The sequence below is a fragment of the Coregonus lavaretus genome (genome assembly GCF_964263955.1).
Source record: "Coregonus lavaretus genome assembly, chromosome: 27".
NCBI lineage: Eukaryota > Metazoa > Chordata > Actinopteri > Salmoniformes > Salmonidae > Coregonus > Coregonus lavaretus.
Window position 1 is genome coordinate 20,301,620 of NC_140014.1, and position 27,874 is coordinate 20,329,493.

The 27,874-nt window shown below is 45.3% G+C and overlaps 1 protein-coding gene across 1 annotated transcript in view; it reads left to right on the forward strand.

Moving 5' to 3' along the window:
- Positions 1-27,874, forward strand: part of LOC311103056 (ryanodine receptor 3) — a gene marked incomplete at both ends in the record, with an annotated part of 229,346 nt that overhangs the window by 116,691 nt on the left and 84,781 nt on the right. Inside the window, 5 exons of the mRNA XM_084144572.1 lie at positions 917-1,038; positions 17,332-17,512; positions 18,407-18,542; positions 24,988-25,083; positions 25,815-25,933. Coding sequence (XP_084000698.1) covers positions 917-1,038; positions 17,332-17,512; positions 18,407-18,542; positions 24,988-25,083; positions 25,815-25,933 — 654 coding nt within the window. The remainder of the gene's footprint in view (positions 1-916; positions 1,039-17,331; positions 17,513-18,406; positions 18,543-24,987; positions 25,084-25,814; positions 25,934-27,874) is intronic.

Here is a 27,874-nt window from a genome sequence, read left to right on the forward strand (position 1 = left end):
ACCAGCAAAATAAAGTTCTGAACCGGTTCAAACCCCCCAAAGAGTATATAGTTCCTTTCGGTTCCTATTTTAACCTGTGAAATCAACATCGTTTATACATTTAGCTCATTCAATCACTTCACCAATCAGTGAGGATAGAGCAGCTTGCTATAGACAGGGCAAGCTAATTGCTTACATGCTTGATGGACAGACAAGTGTAGGACGTGAGATACAACTGAAATTTTGGATTTTGTGGGTGGGGAGCAAGCGAAAGAGAGGGGTGGACATGGAGGAGGCTTGGCTTGAAGCGCTTACCGTCATGATATGACGTGCATTATAATGTGTTTAGGATATTAGTAGTAGGCCTATCATTCCTACTTCACTGAATTACATAATTATATACTAGCTACTTACCTACGGAGGAGCGGCTAATATGGAGGAACTTTGAATGTCCGAACATTGGCTCAACACCCTGGACCAGAGCTAATAACAAGCTTGTGTATGCAGCGGCACCAGAATTCAAAACATGTTGTACCTTTTTGTAGTTTATAAATCCAATGTGAAACGTGATAACTAATAGTATCCTTAACTAGCCTAGAAAAAGATGGCAGGCAGACACTGTGAGGAGAAGTTTCTGAGTTTAGAGTGAGTGCTTTGCATAGGCGCGTTGATAGCAAAACAAATGCTCAGAACTTTAAATAATTCCCTGAACCGGTTCCAACCTCTGCCGCTAATGTCTGGAAATTGCTCCCTTTCTCTCCCGCCCTCGATTCTTTTCTTTGCCCTTATCTTTCCTTCCTTCCTCTATTTCTCTCTCTCTCTCTCTCTCTCTCTCTCTCCTATTGCTATCTCTCACTCTCTCGCTATCCCCCCCTCTCTCTCCCTCCTTTGCCTACCCCCCCTTTTCCCTTTTTCTCTGTCTCCCTCCCTCCTCCAGGCCTGCCTCCACTCTGAGGGTCATATGGATGATGGGCTGACCTTGCAGCGGTGTCAGCACGAAGAGTCCCGTGCTGCTCGCATAATCCGTAACACCACCCGCCTCTTCAGCCACTTCATCAGGTAGCACCACCATCACCGCTACACCACCACTAAACCACACAACTACAATTTTGGATGACTGTTATAGGTCAGCCAAATGACCGTGATCACCGTAATAACCATTCGAATAGCAAAATAAAAAATATATATATTTATACAGTGCCTTCAGAAAGTATTCATACCCCTTGACTTATTCCACAGGCTGATTTTTAAAAATGTTTTTTGTAAGATTCAATTTTATATTATATTATACAAACATACACATACAAATGACAACATCATACAAACATCAACTACATGACACCTGCCCAGACCCACTAGCACACACCCCTCTCCAGCGCCCTCATCACATGGCCTAAAAATGCACCATTTTGTTTCTCTCCGTAGAGCACACACTTTAATTGGATTTTTCCCTTGTGTTAATGATGGCTGATTGATTGAAGTTTTTAGTATATGTTTTTTCAAGATGAGTGATGAGAAGAGAATTGTCATGTCTTGAAATATGCAGACAGACGGATTAAAAGTAAGTTTACATTGTAATAATTTTAACAAAGTGAAAACATGTTTATATACTTTTTTTTACATTTATTGAAAATGAAATGCAGAAACTTCTCATTTACATAAGTATTCACAACCCTGAGTCAATACTTTGTAGAAGCATCTTTGGCAGCGATTACAGCTTTGAGCTGTCTTGGGTATGTCTATATCAGCTTTGCACATCTGGATTTGGGGATTTTCTTTTATTCTTCCTTGCAGATTTTCTCAAGCTCTGTTAAGTTAGATGGGGAGCAGTGGTGAACAGCAATCTTCAAGTCTTTCCACAGATTTTAAATGAGATTCAGGTCTGGGGTTTGGTTGGGCCACTCAAGGACTTTCACATTCTTGTTCTAAAGCCATTCCAGCGTTGCTTTGGCTGTATGCTTGGGGTCATTGTCCTGTTGGAATGTAAATCTTCGCCCCAGTCTAAGGTCGTTTGCACTTTGAAGGAAGTTCTCATCAAGGATGTGGCTGTATTTGGCTCCATTCATTGTTCCCTCTATCCTTACCAGTCTCCCAGTCCCATAGCATGATGCTGCCACCACCATGCTTCACAGTAGGGATGGTATTAGATGGGTGATGAGCTGAGTTACATTTTTGTCTCATCAGACCACAGAATCTTTTGCCTTATGCTCTCAGAGTATTTCATGTGCCTTTTTCTCAGGAGTGGCTTCCAGATTGGTGAAGTGCTGTAGAGACTGTTGTCCTTCTGGCAGGTTCTCCCATCTCAGCCAAGGAACTCTGTAATCATTGGGTTCTTGGCCACCTCCCTGACCAAGGTCCTTCTTGCCCGGTTGCTCAGTTTGGTCGGACGGCAGGCAGTTTGGTCGGACGGCCAGAGTCTGGGTAGTTCCATATTTTTTTCAATTTCCAAACTATGGAGACCACTGTGCTCTTGGAAACGATCAACACTCTAGAAATGGTTTTATACCCTTCCACAGATATATGCCTCATCACAATTCTATCTCGGAGATCTAAGGACAGTTTTTTTCAAATCAAATCACAGTTCCTTGGACTTCATGGTATAGTTTCTACTCTGACATGCACTGTCAACTGTGGGACCTTATATAGACAGGTGTGTTTCTTTCTAAATCATGTCCAAACAATTGAATTGACCACAGGTGGACTCCAATCAAGTTGTAGTGACATCTCAAGGATGCTCAAAGGAAATTGGATGCACCTCCATTTGGAGTGTCATAGCAAAGGGTTGTGAATACTTATGTACATTTCTGTATTTCATTTTCAATAAATTAGCAAACATTTAACTTTGTCATTATGGGGTATTGTTTGTGAGGGGAAAAATCAATTTAATACATGTTGAATTCAGCATATAACAACAAAATGTGGAATAAGTCAAAGGGTATGAATACTCTCTAAAGGCATTGTATATAGTTATTTTTAAGACACACATTTTCTCCTCTCCTTTGCTCCTGACTACATGTGCTGCTGTTGCTGCAGGGAGGAGGGCATTGCCTAGGCAACTGAAGACTCGTTTGCTACAACACCTTGCTTGTTTGAGCAAGGAGAAACAAAGATTAATCACTTTGTAGAGTCCATGTTACAGCAAAAACGGACTCAACTGCACGAATGCCCTGTCATCCCAATTCAGATTTCTTTTACGGCCAATGCCGATACCGATTCTTTGGGGTCAAGGAGGCCGATGGATGATATACAGTGGGGGAAAAAACGATTTAGTCAGCCACCAATTGTGCAAGTTCTCCCACTTAAAAAGATGAGAGAGGCCTGTAATTTTCATCATATGTACATGTCAACTATGACAGACAAATTGAGAAGAAATCAATCCAGAAAATCACATTGTAGGATTTGTAATGAATTTATTTGCAAATTATGGTGGAAAATAAGTATTTGGTCACCTACAAACAAGCAAGATTTCTGGCTCTCACAGACCTGTAACTTCTTCTTTAAGAGGCTCCTCTGTCCTCCACTCGTTACCTGTATTAATGGCACCTGTTTGAACTTGTTATCAGTATTATAGACACCTGTGCACAACCTCAAACAGTCACACTCCAAACTCCACTATGGCCAAGACCAAAGAGCTGTCAAAGGACACCAGAAACAAAATTGTAGACCTGCACCAGGCTGGGAAGACTGAATCTGCAATAGGTAAGCAGCTTGGTTTGAAGAAATCAACTGTGGGAGCAATTATTAGGAAATGGAAGACATACAAGACCACTGATAATCTCCCTCGATCTGGGGCTCCATGCAAGATCTCACCCCGTGGGGTCAAAATGATCACAAGAATGGTGAGCATAAATCCCAGAACCACACGGGGGGAGCTAGTGAATGACCTGCAGAGAGCTGGGACCAAAGTAACAAAGCCTACCATCAGTAACACATTACGCCGCCAGGGACTCAAATCCTGCAGTGCCAGACGTGTCCCCCTGCTTAAGCCAGTACATGTCCAGGCCCGTCTGAAGTTTGCTAGAGTGCATTTGGATGATCCAGAAGAGGATTGGGAGAATGTCATATGGTCAGATGAAACCAAAATATAACTTTTTGGTAAAAACTCAACTCGTCGTGTTTGGAGGACAAAGAATGCTGAGTTGCATCCAAAGAACACCATACCTACTGTGAAGCATGGGGGTGGAAACATCATGCTTTGGGGCTGTTTTTCTGCAAAGGGACCTGGACGACTGATCCGTGTAAAGATCCAGGCTCTGTCGTAGCCGGCCGTGACCGGGAGACCCATGGGGCGGCGCACAATTGGCCCAGCGTCGTCCAGGGTAGGGGAGGGAATGGCCAGCAGGGATGTAGCTCAGCAGGGATGTAGCTCAGTTGGTAGAGTATGGCGTTTGCAACGGCAGGGTTGTGGGTTCGATTCCCATAGGGGGCCTGTATGTAAAAAATTATGTATGCACTCACTAACTGTAAGTCGCTCTGGATAAGATGTAAATGTAAATGTAAAGGATAGAATGAATGGGGCCATGTATCGTGAGATTTTGAGTGAAAACCTCCTTCCATCAGCAAGGGCATTGAAGATGAAACGTGGCTGGGTCTTTCAGCATGACAATGATCCCAAACACACCGCCCGGGCAACGAAGAAGTGGCTTCGTAAGAATCATTTCAAGGTCCTGGAGTGGCCTAGCCAGTCTCCAGATCTCAACCCCATAGAAAATCTTTGGAGGGAGTTGAAAGTCCGTGTTGCCCAGCGACAGCCCCAAAACATCACTGCTCTAGAGGAGATCTGCATGGAGGAATGGGCCAAAATACCAGCAACAGTGTGTGAAAACCTTGTGAAGACTTACAGAAAACGTTTGACCTGTGTCATTGCCAACAAAGGGTATATAACAAAGTATTGAGAAACTTTTGTTATTGACCAAATACTTATTTTCCACCATAATTTGATTAATTCATTAAAAATCCTACAATGTGATTTTCTGAAGAAAAAAAATCTCATTTTGTCTGTCATAGTTGAAGTGTACCTATGATGAAAATTACAGGCCTCTCTCATCTTTTTAAGTGGGAGAACTTGCACAATTGGTGGCTGACTAAATACTTTTTTCCCCCACTGTATACACTGCTCAAAAAAATAAAGGGAACACTAAAATAACACATCCTAGATCTGAATGAATGAAATAATCTTATTAAATACTTTTTTCTTTACATAGTTGAATGTGCTGACAACAAAATCACACAAGAATTATCAATGGAAATCAAATTTATCAACCCATGGAGGTCTGGATTTGGAGTCACCCTCAAAATTAAAGTGGAAAACCACACTACAGGCTGATGCAACTTTGATGTAATGTCCTTAAAACAAGTCAAAATGAGGCTCAGTAGTGTGTGTGGCCTCCACGTGCCTGTATGACCTCCCTACAACGCCTGGGCATGCTCCTGATGAGGTGGCGGATGGTCTCCTGAGGGATCTCCTCCCAGACCTGGACTAAAGGATGGAGCGAGACATGATGTCCCAGATGTGCTCAATTGGATTCAGGTCTGGGGAACGTGCGGGCCAGTCCATAGCATCAATGCCTTCCTCTTGCAGGAACTGCTGACACACTCCAGCCACATGAGGTCTAGCATTGTCTTGCATTTGGAGGAATCCAGGGCCAACCGCACCAGCATATGGTCTCACAAGGGGTCTGAGGATCTCATCTTGGTGCCTAATGGCAGTCAGGCTACCTCTGGCGAGCACATGGAGGGCTGTGCGGCCCCCCAAAGAAATGCCACCCCACACCATGACTGACCCACCGCCAAACCGGTCATGCTGGAGGATGTTGCAGGCAGCAGAACGTTCTCCACGGCATCTCCAGACTCTGTCACGTCTGTCACATGTGCTCAGTGTGAACCTGCTTTCATCTGTGAAGAGCACAGGGCGCCAGTGGTGAATTTGCCAATCTTGGTGTTCTCTGGCAAATGCCAAACGTCCTGCACGGTGTTGGTCTGTAAGCACAACCCCCACCTGTGGACGTCGGGCCCTCATACCACCCTCATGGAGTCTGTTTCTGACCGTTTGAGCAGACACATGCACATTTGTGGCCTGCTGGAGGTCATTTTGCAGGGCTCTGGCAGTGCTCCTCCTGCTCCTCCTTGCACAAAGGCAGAGGTAGCAGTCCTGCTGCTGGGTTGTTGCCCTCCACTGGCCTGTCTCCTGGTAGCGCCTCCATGCTCTGGACACTACGCTGACAGACACAGCAAACCTTCTTGCCACAGCTCGCATTGATGTGCCATCCTGGATGAGCTGCACTACCTGAGCCACTTGTGTGGGTTGTAGACTCCGTCTCATGCTACCACTAGAGTGAAAGCACCGCCAGCATTCAAAAGTGACCAAAATATCAGCCAGGAAGCATAGGAACTGAGAAGTGGTCTGTGGTCACCACCTGCAAAACCAGTCCTTTATTGGGGGTGTCTTGCTAATTGCCTATAATTTCCACCTGTTGTCAATTCCATTTGCACAACAGATTGTGAAATGTATTGTCAATCAGTGTTGCTTCCTAAGTGGACAGTTTGATTTCACAGAAGTGTGATTGACTTGGAGTTACATTGTGTTGTTTAAGTGTTCCCTTTATTTTTTTGAGCAGTGTATTTAACATGATTTTTTAATGACTACCTCATTTCTGTACCCCACACATACAATTATTTGTAAGGTCCCTTAGTCGAGTGGTGAATTTCAAACACAGATTCAACCACAACGACCAGGGAGGTTTTCCAATGCCTTGCAAAGAAGGGCACCTATTGGTAGATGAGTAAAATAAAAGCAGACATTGAAATCCCTCTGAACATGGTGAAGTTATTAATTACACTTTAGATGGTGAATCAATAAGCCCAGTCATTACAAAGGTACAGGCGTCCTTCCTAACTGAGTTGCCAGAGAGGAAGGCCAATGGTGACTTTTAAACAGTTACAGAGTTTAATGGCTGTGATAGGATAAAACTAAGGATGGATCAACAACATTGTAGTTACTCCACAAAACGTACCTAATTGACACAGGGAGTAATAAAGTAATACTGCAAAATGTGCCAAAGCAAGTGTTATGTTTGGGGCAAATCCAATACAACACATTATTGAGTACCACTCTCTATATTCACAATGACTGGAACGAATTGCAAAAATCTCTGAAGCTGGAGACTCTTATCTCCCTCACTAACTTTAAGCATCAGTTGTCAGGGCACCTTACCGATCACTGCACCTGTACACAGCCCATCTAAAATTAGCCCACCCAACTACCTCATCCCTATATTGTTATTTATTTTGCTCTTTTGCACCCCAGTATCTCTATTTGCACATAATCTCTTGCACATCTAGCATTCCAGTGTTAATACTATTGTAATTATTTTGCACTATAGCCTATTTATTGCCTTACCTCCATAACTTGCTACATTTGCACACACTGTATATATATTTTCTGTTGTATTCTTGACTTTATGTTTTTTACCCCATATGTAACTCTGTGTTGTTTTTATCGCACTGCTTTGCTTTATCTTGGCCAGGTCGCAGTTGTAAATGAGAACTTGTTCTCAACTGGCTTACCTGGTTAAATAAAGGTGAAATAAAAAAAATATATATATATATATATATTTTCAAGCATAGTGGTGACTGCATCATGTTATGTGTATCCATGTAATCGTTAAGGACTTGGGAGTTTTTCAGAATAAAAAAGAAATGGAATGGAGCTAAACACAGGCAAAATCCTGCCTGGCAGGGTTGGTCCTACAAAGCCAGAGCCCCCTGATGGGAGAGCATTATATACAAGGAAATTCTCAAAGCTGCTAATGAGAACCTTGACGACCTTTTACCTAGCCGGTGGGGATTCCGGTGGGGTACCCCCACCCAGGTAGTGGCAGTGCTGGCAACACTGGCTGCAGTAACCCTTGGGGAGGGGGTCACACTCGGACAATCAGAGAGGGGGTTTATCATTGTGGCCCAGGTGGCGAAATATACTTCTCCCATGGGCAAAGAAATTCAAAAGGGGTGATGATATTAATTAATAGTAATTTCGATCCGAATGTGCAAATTGTCCAAATAGATACGCAAGGTAGATGGATTATTTTAAATATGTTATTGGACAATAAACAGATATGGCTCATTAACATTTACGGACCAAATAATGATGATCCACACTTCTTTGACAATATATATAATAAATTATCAACCCTGCAAGCAATTCAAGGCAATATTATTATGGTGGGGGATTATAATACTGTTTTAAATAGCTCAATGGACCGTAAAGGAAATCACACCACAAACAATCACCCACATGCTCTTAAGGAAATCGTGAATGTCATGGATACATTAGAACTAGTAGATATATGGAGGCTTAAATATACTGATCTAGTGAGATATACATGGCGGAGACTCAATCAAGCTAGTCGTCTTTACTTCTTTCTTATCTCATTCTCGTTGGCACCAAAAGTTTAAAAGGTGTTGATAGGGGACAAAATGCGGTCGGACCATCATATAATTGGCATATACATTACTCTTACTGAATTTCCACGTGGGCGAGGATATTGGAAATGTTATCAAAGCCTATTGGATGATAAATTATTTTTAACTAGGACAAAGGAATTTATAACTGACTTTTTCCGACATAACATAGGTACAGCAAATCCCCTTATTGTATGGGACACCTTTAAATGTGCCTTTAGAGGCCATGCAATTCAGTACTCATCTCAAAAACAAAAGCAATTTAGGTCAAAATAGTTTATACTAACAAAGGAAATAGAAAGTCTAAGAGAACAGATAGATGGCAATAAAATCTGTAACAGAGGCTCAGAATAAATTGGAGGAAAAACAAAAAGAAATGGAGAAACTTATTCAAGAAAGATCAAGTGTAATATATTATAAAAATAAAGCAAACTGGATGGAATATGGGGAAAAATGCACCAAATTATTTTTTAATCTTCAACATAGGAATGCTACCTTGGTGCGAGGAGCAGGGACAGACCGGGCCGGACTGGCGACGCGCACCACTGGCTTGGTGCGAGGAGCAGGAACAAGCCGGGCCGGACTGGCGACGCGCACCACTGGCTTGGTGCGAGGAGCAGGGACAGACCGGGCCGGACTGGCGATGCGCACCACCGGCTTGGTGCGAGGAGCAGGAACAGGCCGGGCCGGACTGGCGACGCGCACCACCGGCTTGGTGCGAGGAGCAGGAACAGGCCGGGCCGGACTGGCGATGCGCACCACCGCCTTGGTGCGAGGAGCAGGAACAGGCCGGGCCGGACTGGCGACGCGCAACACCGGCTTGGTGCGAGGAGCAGGAACAGGCCGGACCGGACTGGCGACGCGCACCACCGGCTTGGTGCGAGTAGCAGGAACAGGCCGGACCGGACTGGCGACGCGCACCACCGGCTTGGTGCGAGGAGCAGGAACAGGCCGGGCCGGACTGGCGATGCGCACCACCGCCTTGGTGCGAGGAGCAGGGACAGACCGGGCCGGCGCTGGAGGTCTATGACTGTCTCCGTCCTTTACAGTCCGCGCCCCGTCCTCCTCCAGTGAGGACTCCTCCTTGAGCCCCCACGAGTGCAGTGGTCGGGGCTCCTCTCTGTCGCTCCCCGACCACCCTTTTAGCCCCCCCAAAAAAAAATATTGGGGCTGTCTCTCCACCCTGATCCCTTTCAGGGCCTCCATCTTTCTTGCCAGATCCTCTCTTATCTCCCGCCAAGTCCATCCTCTCTGCTCCTCCTCGGCACACTGCTTGGTCCAGGTCTGGTGGGATTTTCTGTCACGTACGTTAAGGAACGGGACGGACCAAGGTGCAGCGTGAACGGCGAACATGTTTATTAACTAATAAACACACGAAACAGTAACCAAAACAACAAACTTAACTTTGACGGTCCAAAGGCTAACACACAAGCCTAAACATGAACATAACAAAATCCCACAACGCAGGCAGGAAAACTGGTTGCCTAAGTATGATCCCCAATCAGAGAAAACGAGCGACAGCTGCCTCTAATTAGGAACCACACCCGGCCAAAAATAGAAATACAAACCTAGAATATATTCACACCCTGACCAAACTAGCTAGAGTTCTATAGGCCAGGGCGTGACAGTATGTGTGTGTGTATGTGTGTATATGTGTATGTGTGTGTATGTATGTATGTATATATATATATATATATATATATATATATATGTATGTATGTATGTATGTGTGTATATATGTGTGTATATATGTATGTATATATGTATGTATATATATATATATATATATATATATATATATATATATATATATATATATATATATATATATATATATATATATATATATATATATATATATAAGATGGGGGATTGGAAGTGATGCAGACAATTACATTGATGGAAGTTACAATCTATATGCAATATTAAGCTGATCTACATTTTTTTTTAAATAGCACAGGCAAAAGCCTTATTATTAGTGAATTAACTAAACTAATATTTGCAACAGGAGTTCGATTTTGGTCACTGTGTCAATTCATCCATTTCTCAATACTGCACCTTCCCAGCTAGACATTCCTCTGCATTGTGTAGTGCTCATGGCTCAGGCGGTGAGTGGCGGCTCGCATAGCAGCAGTTTTGCTACGTAGAGGGTGTAACAAGGTGAGTAGGACGGAGCCAGGCGCAGGAGGTGTGAATCAGAGAATAGGGTTTATTTGGCCAATACAGCAGTATGCAGCAATGAGTAAACCAAATACAGTGTGACTTAAATGCGTACTGGGAAAACAAAACACACAAGTGAATATCCCGGCGATAAAAGTAACATAATGCCCAACACGTGTAACCACGTTCACTCTCCTCAGGACTTTGAATGGCCCCACAAACCGCACGCCCAGCTTCCGGCAGGGCAGGCGGAGGGGCAGGTTCCAGGTCAAGAGCCAGACCCGATCACCCTGTACAAAGACCGGGGCCTCACTGCAGTGGTCAGCGTTGAACTTCTGGCGACGCACGGTGCGCTGTAGGTAGACGTGGGCGGCGTTCCACGTCTCCTCCGCGCGCCGAAAGCAGTCGTCCACCGCAGAAGCTTCTGTCTGGCTCTGATGCCATGGTGCCAGAACCGGCTGATACCCTAAAACAGATTGAAATGGTGACATGTTAGTGGAGGAGTGGCGGAGACAGTTCTGGGCATATTTGGCCCATGGCAAGAACACCGACCACTCCCCCGGCTGGTCCTGGCAGTAGGACCGCAGAAACCTACCCACATCCTGATTCACCTGTTCCACCTGCCCATTAGATTCGGGGTCAAACCCAGAGGTCAGGTTGACCGAGACCCCCAGACGTTCCATGAACGCCTTCCAGACCCTAGACGTAAACTGGGGACCCTGGTCAGACACTATGTCCTCTGGCACCCCGTAGTGCCGGAAGACGTGGATAAAAAGGGCTTCCGCTGTTTGCAGGGCCGTGGGAAGACCGGGCAGAGGAAGGAGGCGGCAGGCTTTAGAAAAGCTGTCCACAACGACCAGGATGGTGGTGTTACCCTGAGAGAGGGGAAGATCAGTTAGAAAATCGATCGATAAGTGGGACCATGGCCGTTGTGGAACTGGTAAGGGATGTAACTTACCCGCTGGAAGGTGACTAGGTGCCTTACTCTAGGCGCACACCGAGCAGATTCCTGGGTCACCAGAGGAGGGGGACGTGTGTGCCCAATAGATAAGACGATCACGGACACTAGACGGCACGTACCGAAGCCCAGCTGGGCACTGAAGTGGAGATGGCTCTGTGCGTAATGCCCGCTCTATGTCCGCGTCCACCATCCACTCCACCGGCGCCACAATGCAGGATGCCAGGAGTATGGGGGTGTTATCAATGGGCCTCTCCTCTGTGTCGTATAGCCGTGACAGTGCGTCTGCCTTCACGTTCTTAGTGCCTGGTATATAGGACAGCGTGAAATCAAACCGGGTGAAGAACAAGGCCCACCTAGCCTGGCGAGGGTTCAGCCTCCTCGCTGCCCGGATGTACTCCAGGTTATGGTGGTAAGTCCAGACGAGGAAAGGGTGTTTAGACCCCTCGAGCCAGTGCCTCCACGCTGTCAGGGCTCTGACAACAGCCAACAGCTCCCGATCATCAACGTTATAGTTCTGCTCCGCCGGGCTGAGCTTCTTAGAGAAGAAGGCACAGGGGCGGAGCTTGAGTGGCGTGCCCGAGCGTTGGGATAGGACAGCGTCTACCCCTACCTCGGATGCGTCCACCTCCACTACGAATGGCAATGAGGGATCGGGATGGACCAGTACCGGGGCTGAGGTGAACAGAGCCCTCAGGGTACTGAAAGCCCTGTCAGCCTCAGCAGAGCCGGGACGGCCCACCCTTCGAGAGAGGTGATGGGGGCTGCGACCTTGCCAAAGCCCTGGATAAACCTCCGATAGTAATTGGCAAAGCCAATGAAGCTCTGCACCTCCTTAACCGTGGTTGGAGTCTGCCAATTTACGCACGGCTGAAATGCGGTCTCCTTCCATCTCCACACCTGAGGTGGTGATGTGGTATCCGAGGAAGGAGACGGATTGTTGGCAGAACAGACATTTTTCTGCCTTGGTATACAGGTCATGCTCCAACAGTCGCCCAAGAACTCTGCGAACCAGGGACTCATGCTCGGCGCGTAGTGGAATACACCAGGATGTCATCGATGTAGACCACCACACCACGACCAAGCATGTCCCGAAACACCTTGTTCACAAAGGACTGGAAGACGGATGGAGCATTCATCAAACCGTAAGGCATCACCAGGTATTCATAATGCCGTGTGGTGGTGCTAAATGCTGTCTTCAATTCATCCCCTTCCCGGAACAGGTTATACGCATTCCTGAGATCTAATTTCGTGAAGAAGTGTGCCCCATGCATTGATTTGATCACAGAGGAAATGTATTTATTATTTATTTTATTAACCTTTATTAAACTAGCGAAGTCGATTAAGAACAATTCTTATTTACAATGACGGCCTACCCCGGCCAAACCCGGACGACGTTGGGCCAATTGTGCGCCGCCCTATGGGACTCCCAATCACTGCCGGATTGTGATACTGCTTGGAATCGAACCAGGGTCTGTAGTGATGCCTCTAGCACTGAGATGCAGTCGCTTAGACCGCTGCGCCACTCGGGAGCCCTGAGGGATAGAGGATAACTATAGCGAATTGTAATTTTATTAAGTGCAAGGTAATCAATGCAAGGGCGCAGACCCCTGTCTTTCTTCACGAAAAAGAAACTTGAGGAGGCGGGTGAAGCAGAGGGACGTATGAACCCCTGATGCAGGTACTCTGAGACGTATGTCTCCATAGCCTCCGTTTCAGCATGCGACAGGGGATATAAATGACCCTGGGCGGCACAGCGTCTAACCGGAGGTTTATCGCGCAATCCCCCAAGCGATGGGGTGGTAATTTGGTCGCCTGCGTTTTGGCAAAGGCGTGCGCCAAATCGAGGTATTCCGGGGGAATGAGCATGTCTGGACTTTCCACCGTGGTCGCACCAACGGAAACAGCTAGTCACCTACCCTGACACTCTCGCGACCACCCCGTGAGAGCCCTCTGCGGCCATGAAAAGGTGGGGACGTGTAGTGCTAGCTAGGGAAGGCCCAACACAACAGGGAAATCAAGGGACTCAATAATGTGAAACGTGATTCGCTCATTATGGGTCTGCTGCGTAATCATAGTGACTGGTGCGGTAATCTCCCTAACAAAACCTGACCCTAATGGTCGATTGTCAAGTGCTTTGACAGGCAATGGAATAGACAGGGGAACCAGTGTAATACGTAGACTAAGAGCTAAAGACCTGTCCATAAAGTTCCCAGCTGCGCCTGAATCTACCAGCGCCTTACACTGGGGAACTACCGTGTAATCAGGGAAGTTGACGTGGATGGTTAAATGCGCAGCAGAGGGCTCTGAACGAGTGTGGGTTTTTGCTACCTTGGGTGACGCTAGAGTGCCCTGCCTGCCGCTTCCAGAACCAGAAGAACTCTGACGACATCAAGATTGACACTGGATCTGTCGTCCTCCGTTCTCCCGGAACGCTGCACCACCCAGCTCCATCGGAACGTGAGCCGGGGTGAGGGGTGGTGAAACGGTCAGACCCCTTCAAGGACATCCTCTCGAAGCCAGCAGGTTGTCCAACCGTATGGCCATGTACACCAGTTGGTCGAAGGTCAGAGTGGTGTCCCGGCAGGCTAGCTCCCTTCGGACATCCTCATGCAGGCTGCATCAGAAATGGTTGATGAGGGACCGCTCGTTCCACCCGGACCCAGCCGCTAAGGTTCTAAACTCTAGGGCAAAGTCTTGCGCGGTCCTCGTCCCCTGCCTCAGATGGAAGAGATGCTCGCCCGCCTCTCTTCCTTCGGGGGGATGATCAAAGACTGCACGGAAGAGGCGAGCGAACTCTCCGTAGCTGTCCAACGCGTCTCCTCCTTCACCCCCCTGACTTCAAGATTTACAGACCGTTATCCCTTCTTTCTTTTCTTTCCAAAACATTTGAGCGTGCTGCCTCTGACCAACTCACTCGCTATCTCTCTCAGAACGATCTTCTTGACCCTTATCAGTCAGGCTTCATTTTGGGTCACTCAACCGAGACTAGTCGATTCTGTGACACAGATGCTCTCCACACTGCCAAAGCTGACTCTCTCTCTTCTGTTGTCATCCTCCTAGATCTATCTGCTGCCTTCGACACCGTGAACCATCAGATCTTCCTCTCCACCCTCTCAGCGCTGGGCGTCTCAGGCTCTGCACACTCTTAGATTGCATCCTACCTGCTAGGCCGCTCCTACCAGGTGACGTGGTGAGGATCTATGTCTGCACCATGTACTCTTACTAGTGGTGTCCCCCAGGGCTCAGTTCTTGGCCTCTCCTCTTTTCTCTTTACACCAAGTCACTCAGCTGCGTCATATCCTCACATGGTCTCTCCTATCATTGCTATGCGGATGACACTCAACTACTTTTCTCTTTCCCTCCATCTCTGCGTGCCTGGCAGATATCTCAGCTTGGATGTTGGCCGACCACCTCAAGCTCAACCTTGACAAAACAGAGCTGCTCTTCTTCCCGGGGAAGGCCTGCCCGCTCCAAGACATCACCATCATGGTTGCCAACTCCACGGTGTCCCCCTCCCAGAGTGCAAAGAACCTTGGTGTGACCCTGGACAACACCATGTCGTTCTCTGCAAACATCAAAGCAGTAACTCACTCCTGCAGGTTCATGCTCTACAACATCCGTAGAGTACGACCCTACCTCACACAGGAGGTGACCCAGGTCCTAATGCAGGCACTTGTCATCTCCTGTCTGTACTACTTCAACTCGCTGTTGGCTGGGCTCCCCGCTTGTGCCATCAAATCCCTGCAATTTATCTAGAACTTCAACCTTCCCAAGTTCTCCCATGTCAACCCGCTCCTCCGCACACACCACTGGCTTCCAGTCGAAGCTCGCATCCACTACAAGACCATGGTACTTACCTACGGAGCAGCAAGAGGAACAGACCCTCCCTACCTTCAGTCTCTGCACCCCCCCCACCCCCCCCCCACCCCCCTTACTAGCACTGAGTTTGCTGATAGCTACTTTATTGAGGCAATATGTACTTACTATGACTGAGATACGTGGTTGTTCCACCTGGATCAGAGCGTCTACTAAATTACTAAAATGTAAATGTAAATGTAAGTGACAGGGCAACAGGATAGATAATAGACTGAGCTGTAGAGCAGCATATGTGGTGAGTGTGTGTGTGTGTGTGTGTTGCATCAGTATGCATGTGTATGCATGCGTGTGGGTGTGTGTGGGCGTATGTAGTGTGTGCGTGTATGTGTGTGTGTTGGGGTGTCAGTTTAAGTATGTGTGAGTGTGTGGGTAGAGTCCGGTGTGTGTGCATAGTCAGTGCAAGAGATTTAATAAAAAAAGGGTCAATGCAGGTAGTCTGGGTAGCCATTTGATTAGCTATTTAGCAGTCTTGTTTAGCAGTTTTATTATGCCTTATAGGTAGAAGCTGTTCAAGTCTTCACTGATAAACAGTTATGACGGTTATATTATTTTCATGACAGTCTTCATCCATAACCGTTGGTTACACGGTTATATGGTAATTGTGCCAGCCCTACACACAACAAAAATATAACACCTACTTGACTATAGTGTAATATGCATGCTGTCTGGGTGTAAAGTCCTGTAGACTGTGAATGCACAGCAGCAGTTGAGCTTATGCCCTGTGAGTAATGTGCTCTATGGATAGCATGGCCCCCAGACAGCACACTTCCTGCCTGGCTCAATGACCCAGTCATCCATGGCCAAACAGGACAATAAACATCTCAAGCCATAAGGCCACGTACGGCCAGTCATGAATGAGAATGCTATTGAGCAAATAAAAAGATGTTCAAAGCGTCCTCATCTGCCACTATTAAACTGGTCTATGACTGTGAATCAAACACATACCCCCTTCCGTGACGTCAGTTGGTCAAACATGGCTGACTGGCTTTCACCACTGTCCAGACCCAGACCGTCGCCTGTGAGCTGTACCTCTCCACACCCCCCTCCCTCTCCCCTCCTCAGCCCCCTCTGTGTGACAGAGCAGGGGATAATTTTAGCTCACACACGGAAATAACATTTCAGCATGGATGAACCTCAAGGCACAAATTATGTTCACAATGGTAGTCACTGCTTGAGTCATATTCTAATACTGGAGTTCAGTGTGGTTATGAAATCTAATGGCACCGTTATGAAACCTTATGATTATCATATAATGATATCATGATATAAAGGAGCTGCTGTCATACACTGAGTGTACAAAATATTATGAACATGACATAGACTGACCAGGTGAATCCAGGTGAAAACTGTCATCCCTCACTTATTTAAATCCACTTCAATCAGTGTAGATGAAGGGGAGGAGACAGGTTAAAGAAGGATTTTTAAGCTTTGAGACAATTCAGACATGGATTGTGTATGTGTGCCATTCAGAGGGTGAATGGGTGAGACAAAATATTTAAGTGTCTTTGAACGGGGTATGGTAGTAGGTGCCAGGCGCACCGGTTTGTGTCAAGAACTGCAACGCTGCTGTTTTTTTCACGCTCAACAGTTTCCCGTGTGTATCAAGAATGGTCCACCACCCAAAGGCCAACTTGACACAACTGTGGGAGGCATTAGAATCAACATGGGCCAGCATCCCTGTAGAATGCTTTCGACACCTTGTAGAGTCCATGCCCTGATGAATTAAGGCTGTTCTGAGAGCAAAAGGGGGTGCAACTCAATATTAGGAAGGTGTTCCTAATATTTTGTATACTGAGTGTATAGTCCCTTGTTTTGATGCTGAAAAATCTACTTTTGCAAAATGGAGTACTTTCAAAGTGTCCTGTGGTGAAGATAACCCTTCTTCCCTGTTCCAGAGACCTGGACTGTCTGGGGGGAAAGAACCGTGCATCAGTAGCCCTGCCCATCGAGGAGGTCCTCCAGACCCTCAATGACCTCATCACCTACTTCCAGGTGCCTGACGCTGAGCTGGAGCACGAGGAGAAACAGATAATGCTGCGCTCTCTCAAGAACCGACAGAACCTCTTCAAACAGGAAGTGAGTTCATCCACACATGAAGTGTCGGGTCGCAATCCTGCCTGACGGTTGCTTGGCAGCAGAGGACAATAAAAGTCAAAAGTCAGGGGTTTCAATTGTGATTAAGGCAATTTTAGTAAGTGGTCATTGCAGGAGCCGGGCTTAAACGCAGTGTTGCCAAGACACACTGTTTTTAAAGGCTAAATCAATGGATTCTTGGTACAGTATTTCAATGCCATATTGTATTTCAGAGCATTGCTTTTCAACTGTCAGCAGTTTTGTTCTGGGTTTTTCTGTGACAACAATGCAGTGGAGCCTTTTGATAAGCCTCTCTGCCCAAAATTGTTCTCATCAATTATTAAACGTCAGTTGCCTAACCTTGTGCCTGTGATGTTAAATACACAACGTCAACTACTCTCCCTAACTCAAACAAAAGCTGTTGCTGTGGATTTAATTTTCCCCAGTGGTTCACTTTGTCTTCAAGCAATAAGTTGATAACATGAATTAATGTAAAATAGCTGTGTGCAGTGTTTACATAATTGGTATTACCATACACAACACTGTTTCCGGCATACACAGATCCTGCCCTTGGAATGTTTCAATAACCCATCTATATCCCAGCCTACACACTTCTCTATAATTGTATTAACATCCCAAAATGACTCTTTTCCATGCCACTCTCCCATACATTACAGTTGTAAGGTCAATTTTTCATTGTTGACAGCTGATAGGCTTTTCATGGAGTTATAAATCACCTGCAATTTCCCTTCCTCACAGCTGGGCCTGCTGCTTAGCATACCTGATCGCTATTACTGTCCTAGATTAATCATCAAGGCATAGGAGAGACTAGGAGCAGGTTAAATGAGGACACATGATGATGATGTCAGAGTAATGATGGATGTGTCTTTGTTTCAGGGCATGCTGACGCTGGTATCCTGCTGCATTGACCGTCTCAACGTGTACAACAGTGCAGCCCACTTCGGGGAGTGTGCCGGGGCAGATGCTGGGGCTTCCTGGAAGGACATCCTTAACCTGCTCTATGAGCTGCTGGGTGAGAGAGACAATAGAAGAGTCCTCCAAGGAGTCTTATAAACAAGTCATCACACCAATACAGTAACAATCACATCAAGAGTCACAGTAAAGAAAATGGGTAAACACAACAGTAGACAAAGACAGGACAACCTGTCTGCCCCTTGTTTGCTTGTTACACACACGCGCACACAAACACACACACGCACACACACTTCACAGTAATCAATCACAGGGACCTGAGTCATTGTAGCCTGCAATGAAAGCCCTGGCCATCTCTGTGTCCCAGTACTGCTCTTACTGCTGCCGTGGAATTATTTGTCTCAGCTGAGCTGGCATTTACAGAGCCGTTTATGGTCCTCTAGGCACCCTAGGGTGGTGTTTCCCCACCTTACACTCCTGTCTGTGAGGATGCCTCAGTTAGGGCTGGCACAATTACTGTATAACCGTGTAACCAACAGGTATGGATGAAGACTGTCATGAAAATAAAATAACAGTCATAACCGTAAAAAATAATATACAGTTGAAGTCGGAAGTTTACATACACCTTAGCCAAATACATTTAAACTCAGTTTTTCACAATTTCTGACATTTAATCCAAGTAAAAATTCCCTCTCTTTGGTCAGTTAGGATCACCACTTTATTTTAAGAATGTGAAATGTCAGAATAATAATAGAGAGAATGATTTATTTCAGCTTTTATTTATTTCATCACATTCCCAGTGGATCAAAAGTTTACATACACTCAATTAGTATTTGGTAGCGTTGCCTTTAAATTGCTTAACTTGGGTCAAATGTTTCGGGTAGCCTTCCACAAGCTGAATTTTGGCCCATTCCTCCTGACAGAGCTGATGTAACTGAGTCAGGTTTGTAGGCCTCCTTGCTCGCACACGTGTTTTCAGTTCTGCCCACACATTATCTATAGGATTGAGGTCAGGGCTTTGTGATGGCCACTCCAATACCTTTACTTTGTTGTCCTTAAGCCATTTTGCCACAACTTTGGAGTCAACTTTGGAGTCACTTGGGGTCATTGTCCATTTGGAAGACCCATTTGCGACCAAGCTTTAACTTCCTGACTGATGTCTTGAGATGTTGCTTCAATATATCCACATAATTTTCCTTCCTCATGATGCCATCTATTTTGTGAAGTGCACCAGTCCCTCCTGCAGCAAAGCACCCCCACAGCATGATGCTGCCACCCCTGTGCTTCACGGTTGGGATGGTGTTCTTCGGCTTGCAAGCATCCCCCCTTTTCCTCCAAACATAACGATGGTCTTTATGGGCAAACAGTTCTATTTTTGTTTCATCAGACCAGAGGACATTTCTCCACAAAGTACGATCTTTGTCTCCATGTTGCAAACCGTAGGCTGGCTTTTTTATGTCGGTTTTGGAGCAGTGGCTTCTTCCTTGCTGAGCAGCCTTTCAGGTTATGTTGATATAGGACTTGTTTTACTGTGGATATACATTCTTTTGTACCTGTTTCCTCCAGCATCTTCACAAGGTCTTTTGCTGTTGTTCTTTGATTGATTTGCACTTTTCACACCAAAGTACATTCATCTCTAGGAGACAGAACGCGTCTCCTTCCTGAGCGGTATAATAATAATAATAATATGCCATTTAGCAGACGCTTTTATCCAAAGCGACTTACAGTCATGCATGCATACATTTTTTTTGTTGTGTATGGGTGGTCCCGGGGATCGAACCCACTACCTTGGCGTTACAAGCGCCGTGCTCTACCAGCTGAGCTACAGAGGACCACAATGTATGTATGACGGCTGAGTGGTCCCATGGTGTTTATACTTGCGTACTATTGTTTGTACAGATGAACATGGTACCTTCACGCATTTGGAAATTGCTCCCAAGGATGAACCAGACTTGTGGAGGTCTACGATGTTTTTTCTGAGGTCTTGGCTGATTTCTTTTGATTTTCCCATGATGTCAAGCAAAGAGACACTGAGTTTGAAGGTAGGCCTTGAAATACATCCACAGGTACACCTCCAATTGACTCAAATGATGTCAATTAGCCTATCAGAAGCTTCTAAAGCCATGACATAATTTTCTGGAATTTTCAAGCTGTTGAAAGGCACAGTCAACTTAGTGTATGTAAACCTCTGACCCACTGGAATTGTGATACAGTGAATTATAAGTGAAATAATCTGTCTGTAAACAATTGTTGGAACAATTACTTGTGTCATGCCCAAAGTAGATGTCCTAACCGACTTGCCAAAACTATAGTTTGTTAACAAGAAATATGTGGAGTGGTTGAAAAAACGATTTTTAATGACTCCAACCTAAGTGTATGTAAACTTCCGACTTCAACTGTATATATACATTATATTGTTATATACAGTACCAGTCAAAAGTTTGGACACCTACTCATTCAAGGGTTTTTCTTTATTTTTACTATTTTCTACATTGTAGAATAATAGTGAAGATATCAAAACTATGAAATAACACATATAGAATTATGTAGTAACCAAAAAAGTGTTAAACAAATCAAAACATATTTTATATTTGAGATTCTTCAAATAGCCACCCTTTGCCTTGATGACAGCTTTGCACACTCTTGGCATTCTCTCCAGCATCACGTGGAATGCTTTTCCAACAGTCTTGAAGGAGTTACCACATATGCTAAGCACTTGTTGGCTGCTCTTCCTTCACACTGCCGTCCGACTCATCTCAATTGGGTTGAGATTGTGGAGGCCAGGTCATCTGATGCAGCACTCCATCACTCTCCTTCTTGGTAAAATAGTCCTTACACAGCCTGGAGGTGTGTTGGGTCATTGTCCTGTTGAAAAATAAATTATAGTCCCACTAAGCCAAAACCAGATGGGTTGGCGTATCGCTGCAGAATGCTGTGGTAGCCATGCTCGTTAAGTGTGCTTTGAATTCTAAATAAATCATAGACAGTGTCACCAGCAAAGCACCCCCACACCATAACACCTCCTCCTCCACGCTTTACGGTGGGGACTACACATGCAGAGATAATCCGTTCACCCACACCTCATCTCACAAAGACACGGCGGATGGAACCAAACATTTCCAATTTGGACTCCAGACCAAAGGACACATTTCCACCGGTCTAATGTCCATTGCTCGTTTTTCTTGGCCCAAGCAGGTCTCTTATTATTATTGGTGTCCTTTAGTAGTGGTTTATTTGCAGCAATTCGACCATGACGGCCTGATTCACACAGTTCCCTCTGAACAGTTGATGTTGAGATGTGTCTGTGACTTGAACTCTGTGAAGCATTTATTTGGGCTGCATTTTCTGAGGCTGGTAACTCTAATGAACTTATCCTCTGCAGCAGAAGTAACTGTGGGTCTTCCATTCCTGTGGCGGTCCTCATGAGAGCCAGTTTCATCATAGCGCTTGATGGCTTTTGCGACTGCACTTGAAGAAACTTTCAAAGTTCTTGAAATGTTCCGTATTGACTGACCTTCATGTCTTAAAGTAATGATGGACTGTCGTTTCTCTTTGGTTATTTGAGCTGTTCTTGCCATAATAGGGACGTGATAGGGACGTGGTCTTTTACCAAATAGGGCTGTCTTCTGTATACCCCCCCACCCTACCTTGTCACAACACAACTGATTGGCTCAAATGCATTAAGAAGGAAAGAAATTCCACAAATGAACTTTTAAGAAGGCACACCTGTTAATTGAAATGCATTCCAGGTGACTACCTCATGAAGCTCGTTAAGAGAATGCCAAGAGTGTGCAAAGCTGTCATCAACGCAAAGGGTGGCTATTTGAAGAATCTCAAATATAAAATATATTTTGATTTGTTTAACACTTTTTTGGTTGCTACATGATTCCATATGTGTTATTTCATAGTTTTGATGTCTTCACCATTATTCTACAATGTAGAAAATAGTAAAAATAAAGAAAACCATTGAATGAGTAGGTGTCCAAACTTTTGACTGGTAGTGAATATATCGTTTTTTTGTGTGGAATGAACAGCTGACTGAAAAAGGGACGGCCGGGCATTTGTGCGGGTGAGTCAGTTTCTGAGGTGATGAAACTTTGTTGCTCCTTGCTGAAACAAGCAAGGTGTACTAGAAAATGAGTCTTCAGTTGCTCTCCCTGCAGCAGCAGCACACATAGAAATAGAAATTAATAGAACGGTCTTGGAACCTCTAATCCTGGCAATTTGACTGGTAAACTCTTGGGTACACTCACAATGGCTGCTTGCAATTGTGATGCAATAATTTCCATGGTAATGTAGAATGTTCATTCCAATGATGTTAAAGGGGAATGATGTGGCTTATACAATGGAATGTATTTTTTCTAATGTCAGTTGAGTTGAATGTCAGTGGAGTTGAATCACAGCACATATTGACACATCCTGCTTTTACTTCCTGCTTTGCTCCTTGCAATGGCCGCCAGTCCACCCATTTTGCCAGTGGTCCCAACTCCGGTCCTCGAGTACCCCCAACAGTACATCTTTTTATTGTAACCCCGGACAAGCACACCTGTAATGTTCCCTTCACAATGACAGTGGTGAAGAAGGCGTGTGTATTGCTATTGTATTGGCTAGATATTGGGCTCCCGAGTGGTGCCGTGGTCTAAGGCACTGCATCTCAGTGCTTGAGGCGTCACTACAGACCCCCTGGTTCGATTCCAGGCTGTATCACAACCGGCCGTGAGTGGGAGTCCCATAGGGCGGCGCACAATTGGCCCAGCGTCGTCCGGGTTTGGCCGGTGTAGGCCGTCATTGTAAAGAAGAATTTGTTCTTAACTGACTTGCCTAGTTAAATGAAGGTTAAAAAATAAATGAATATGGCTGCATTGTTGGAGCTAGAAACATAAGCATAAGATAACATCTTAACGTTGGTTTACCGTCACCTAAAATTCCATCACAGCCCTAGCCTCAGTACACATGCACTCTAGCAACACACACATACACACACACAAACACATATGCATTCATGCTACACACATCACAGTTGCTGCACAATTTAAACACTTGCTCCCCAAAACAGGTGTAAATATTGGACTATAACTTGTGCCTTCCTGTGTTATACTTATGCTACAATGTTTATTCTATTCTACTGTGGCTCCCGAGTGGAGATCCTGGTTCGAATCCAGGCTCTGTCGTAGCCGGCCGCGACCGGGAGACCCATGGGGCGGCGCGCAATTGGCCCAGCGTCGTCCAGGGTAGGGGAGGGAATGGCCGGCAGGGATGTAGCTCAGTTGATAGAGCATGGCGTACGCCAGGGTTGTGGGTTCGATTCCCTCAGGGGGTATGAAAAAAAATAAAAAAAGTATAATAATAATGTGACTAACTGTAAGTCGCTCTGGATAAGAGCGTCTGCTAAATGACTTAAATGTAAAATGAGACATTTACTTTGTTTGTATTCTCATCTTTTCTTATTTCTTATTGTTGTTTCATTGTCGAGAAGGAACCTGCAAGTAAGCATTTCGTTGGACGGTGTATACCATGTGTATCCTGTACATACAACTAACTTAAACACACACACACACACACACACACACATACACACACATACACACACATACAAACATGGGCTTGGGCTGGGGCTGGAGCTCGTTGCTGGGGCTGGGAGTGGATAAAGATAGCATGCAGATTTCACATCTGTGTGAAGTGCTTCCAGGGCTTCTACCCAACATCTCCCCCAGCACATGTCTACAGCACACTCCCAGCCAAGCTGGACTGCCCATGCTCACCAGATGGCTTCAATACCACTTTTACCCATATCCTTGAGTTAGGCCTCTTAATTGTTAGAATACGGTCTTTCAGAGTGGGAAAAACCAGTCCAACCTTACATGTCAGTTGTACATTATAGTCATTCCCTCTTGGTAGTAGGAGCACGTCTCCCTCTCAGAAACTTCCCAGTTCTAGTGTCCGTATCATTGTCTGAGCCCTTCACAGCGTGTTTACATGGTGCTTTCTCCTCATGGGGAGCATTAATGTGCAGACCACGTCCCCCCTCTCATATTCCCTCCTCCACACACCTGCACCAGCTAAATGGATTTGCGAGCTAGGCCTCCTCTCCTCTGTCTATGCCAGGCGACCCTGTCATTTCTTGCTGGGACAACTCTCCTTTCCTCTTCCCCTGATGTCACGCCCTTCCTCTGCTGCTTAATTAATATGCGTAAAGGCTTCGAAGAAGGACACTACTCTTTCCTTGGCATGGAGTGTGGTTTAAGGTGTGTTTTGTGTGACGTTGTTGTTGTGTAAGATGTAAGGTTTGGCAGTGTTGTTGGCTGTAGACCAAAGACAAGCAATTTGATTATATGTTACCTGTCTTCTTCCCTTGACTGACATGGGTGTCATTGTTTGTTGCGGATGATGTGCAGTGTTTTTCTATAGGAGCTATGTTTTTGCTGTACTGTAGGTCAAAGATAAGCAATTTGCATTATCCTCTTCAAACTTGCCAACTGGATATGTAACGTGTCTGTAATATGTCTCCTCCTCTTGACCTGTGACCTTGTCCATGTGTCCTGTAGCTGCGCTGATCCGAGGCAACAGGAACAACTGCACCCAGTTTTCCAACAACCTGGACTGGCTGGTCAGCAAGCTGGAGAGACTGGAGTCCTCCTCAGGTACCATGATAACGCCATGACACGTGTTTAAATGATAACATGATACCACCATGACACGTTTAAATTATAACATGATACCACCATGACACGTTTAAATGATAACATGATACCACCATGACACGTTTAAATGATAACATGATACCACCATGACACGTGTTTAAATGATAACATGATACCACCATGACACGTTTAAATGATAACATGATACCACCATGACACGTGTTTAAATGATAACATGATACCACCATGACACGTTTAAATGATAACATGATACCACCTGGACTCGTGTTTAAATGATAACATGATAACAACATGACACATGTTTATGAGGACAACAATTGAAATAAGCCTGCGGCCTTTATTGTGCTTTTATCCTTGCACATTTTTGTATCTACGTAATGTCTCTGGCTGGAGCAGCCTACTTCTTTTAATTATCCAATCGATTCAGTCAATCAATCAATCAATCAATAAAGCTAAAGCTCTGTGTGACCTTGTCCTACCACTCCTTGACCTGCATGCTGACTGCACATGGTTTAAAAGGTGATGTGTAGTTGGATTACACTGTTGTAAACCCCAGACCTGGTGTTTAGAGTCCTGGATGGGTTTAGTAATGCCTGGCCATGTATTATCATACCCTCTTCTTGTGCTCAGGAGCATGTGTTTGAGAAACAACCTTTTGTGTCTTGTTCCCTTGTCCTCTGTGGCTGTTAATTGGTGATTTGCCATGGCAGGCATACTGGAGGTTCTCCACTGCATTCTAATTGAGAGCCCGGAGGCTCTAAATATCATCCAGAGAGGACACATCAAGTCCATCATCTCCCTGCTCTACAAACATGGACGCAACCACAAGGTGAGCTGGAACCGGAGGAGGAGCTGTATCAAATATATCAGCATGATCAAATGAATATACTGTAACTACATAGTTTTTGTTTTGATTCTATTTATCCATCACAAGAGCTTGACCACAGTTTCTTATAGCACAGTAATTCACAGATGAGCCTGCATTTTATTAGTACACCCAGTGCTGACAGGGCTGCAGAGTTGTTGTTCAAATCAAATCAAATTGTATTTGTCGCATGCGCCTAATTTCACCTTACAGTGAAATGCTTACAAGCCCTTAACCAACAATGCAGTTTTAAGAAAAATAAGTGTTAAGTAAAAAATAGGTAAGTTAAAAAAATTAAAACATAATTAAAGAGCAACAGTAAAATAACAGTAGCGAGGCTATATACAGGGAGTACCGGTACAGAGTCAATGTGCGGGGGCACAGGTTAGTTGAGGTGGCTGGGTCTTTCAGCATGACAATGATCCCAAACACACCGCCCGGGCAACGAAGGAGTGGCTTCGTAAGAAGCATTTCAAGGTCCTGGAGTGGCCTAGCCAGTCTCCAGATCTCAACCCCATAGAAAATCTTTGGAGGGAGTTGAAAGTCTGTGTTGCCCAGCGACAGCCCCAAAACATCACTGCTCTAGAGGAGATCTGCATGGAGGAATGGGCCAAAATACCAGCAACAGTGTGTGAAAACCTTGTGAAGACTTACAGAAAATGTTTGACCTGTGTCATTGCAAACAAAGGGTATATAACAAAGTATTGAGAAACTTTTGATGTTGACCAAATACTTATTTTCCACCATAATTTGCTAATAAATTCAAAGAAAATCCTACAATGTGATTTTCTGGAAAAAATATTCTCATTTTGTCTGTCATAGTTGACGTTTACCTATGATGAAAATTACAGGCCTCTCTCATCTTTTTAAGTGGGAGAACATGCACAATTGGTGGCTGACTAAATACTTTTTTCCCCCACTGTATATGTACATGTAGGTCAAGTTAAAGTGACTATGCATAGATAATAAACAGAGAGTAGCAGCAGCGTAAAAGAGGGGGTGGGTGGGGGGGTGGGGACAATGCAAATAGTCCGGGTAGCCATTTGATTAGCTGTTCAGGAGTCTTATGGCTTGGGGGTAGAAGCTGTTAAGAAGACTTTTTGGACCTAGACTTGGCGCTCCGGTACCGCTTGCCGTGCGGTAGCAGAGAGAACAGTCTATGACTGGAGTCTTTGACAATTTTTAGGGCCTTCCTCTGACACCACCTGGTATTCATATTTTTTTTTTCACCTTTATTTAACCAGGTAAGCCAGTTGAGAACAAGTTCTCATTTACAACTGCGACCTGGTATAGATGTCCTGGATGGCAGGATGCTTGGCGCCAGTGATGTACTGGGCAGTACGCACTACCCTCTGTAGTGCCTTGCGGTCGGAGGCCGAGAAGTTGCCATACCAGGCAGTGATGCAACCAGTCAGAATGCTCTCGATGGTGCAGCTGTAGAACCTTTTGAGGATCTGAGGACCCATGCCAAATCTTTTCAGTCTCCTGAGGGGGAATAGGCTTTGTCGTACCCTCTTCACGACTGTCTTGGTGTGTTTGGACCATGATCATTTGTTGGTGATGTGGACACCAAGGAACTTGAAGCTCTCAACCTGCTCCACTACAGCCCCGTCGATGAGAATGGGGCCGTGCTCGGTCCTACTTTTCCTGTTGGGGCTGGGCATTTGACGGTAATGTGTATAGGCATTGTGTAGCAATATGTTTACATTTAAATTAGATCTCCAGCGGGGCTGCCATCTCCTTTGTCATAAATCACAGTGGTTGTATCATTTAGCTGTAGCCCCTCATAAAGCCACTGATAATAAAGCACAGGTCTTGGCCTGGCGCCCTTGGCTGCCGTTCCTTGCCCATTTAATTCCTCTGCTTTATAAAGCCAGGATGGGCCCACATGCATCAAAATGACAT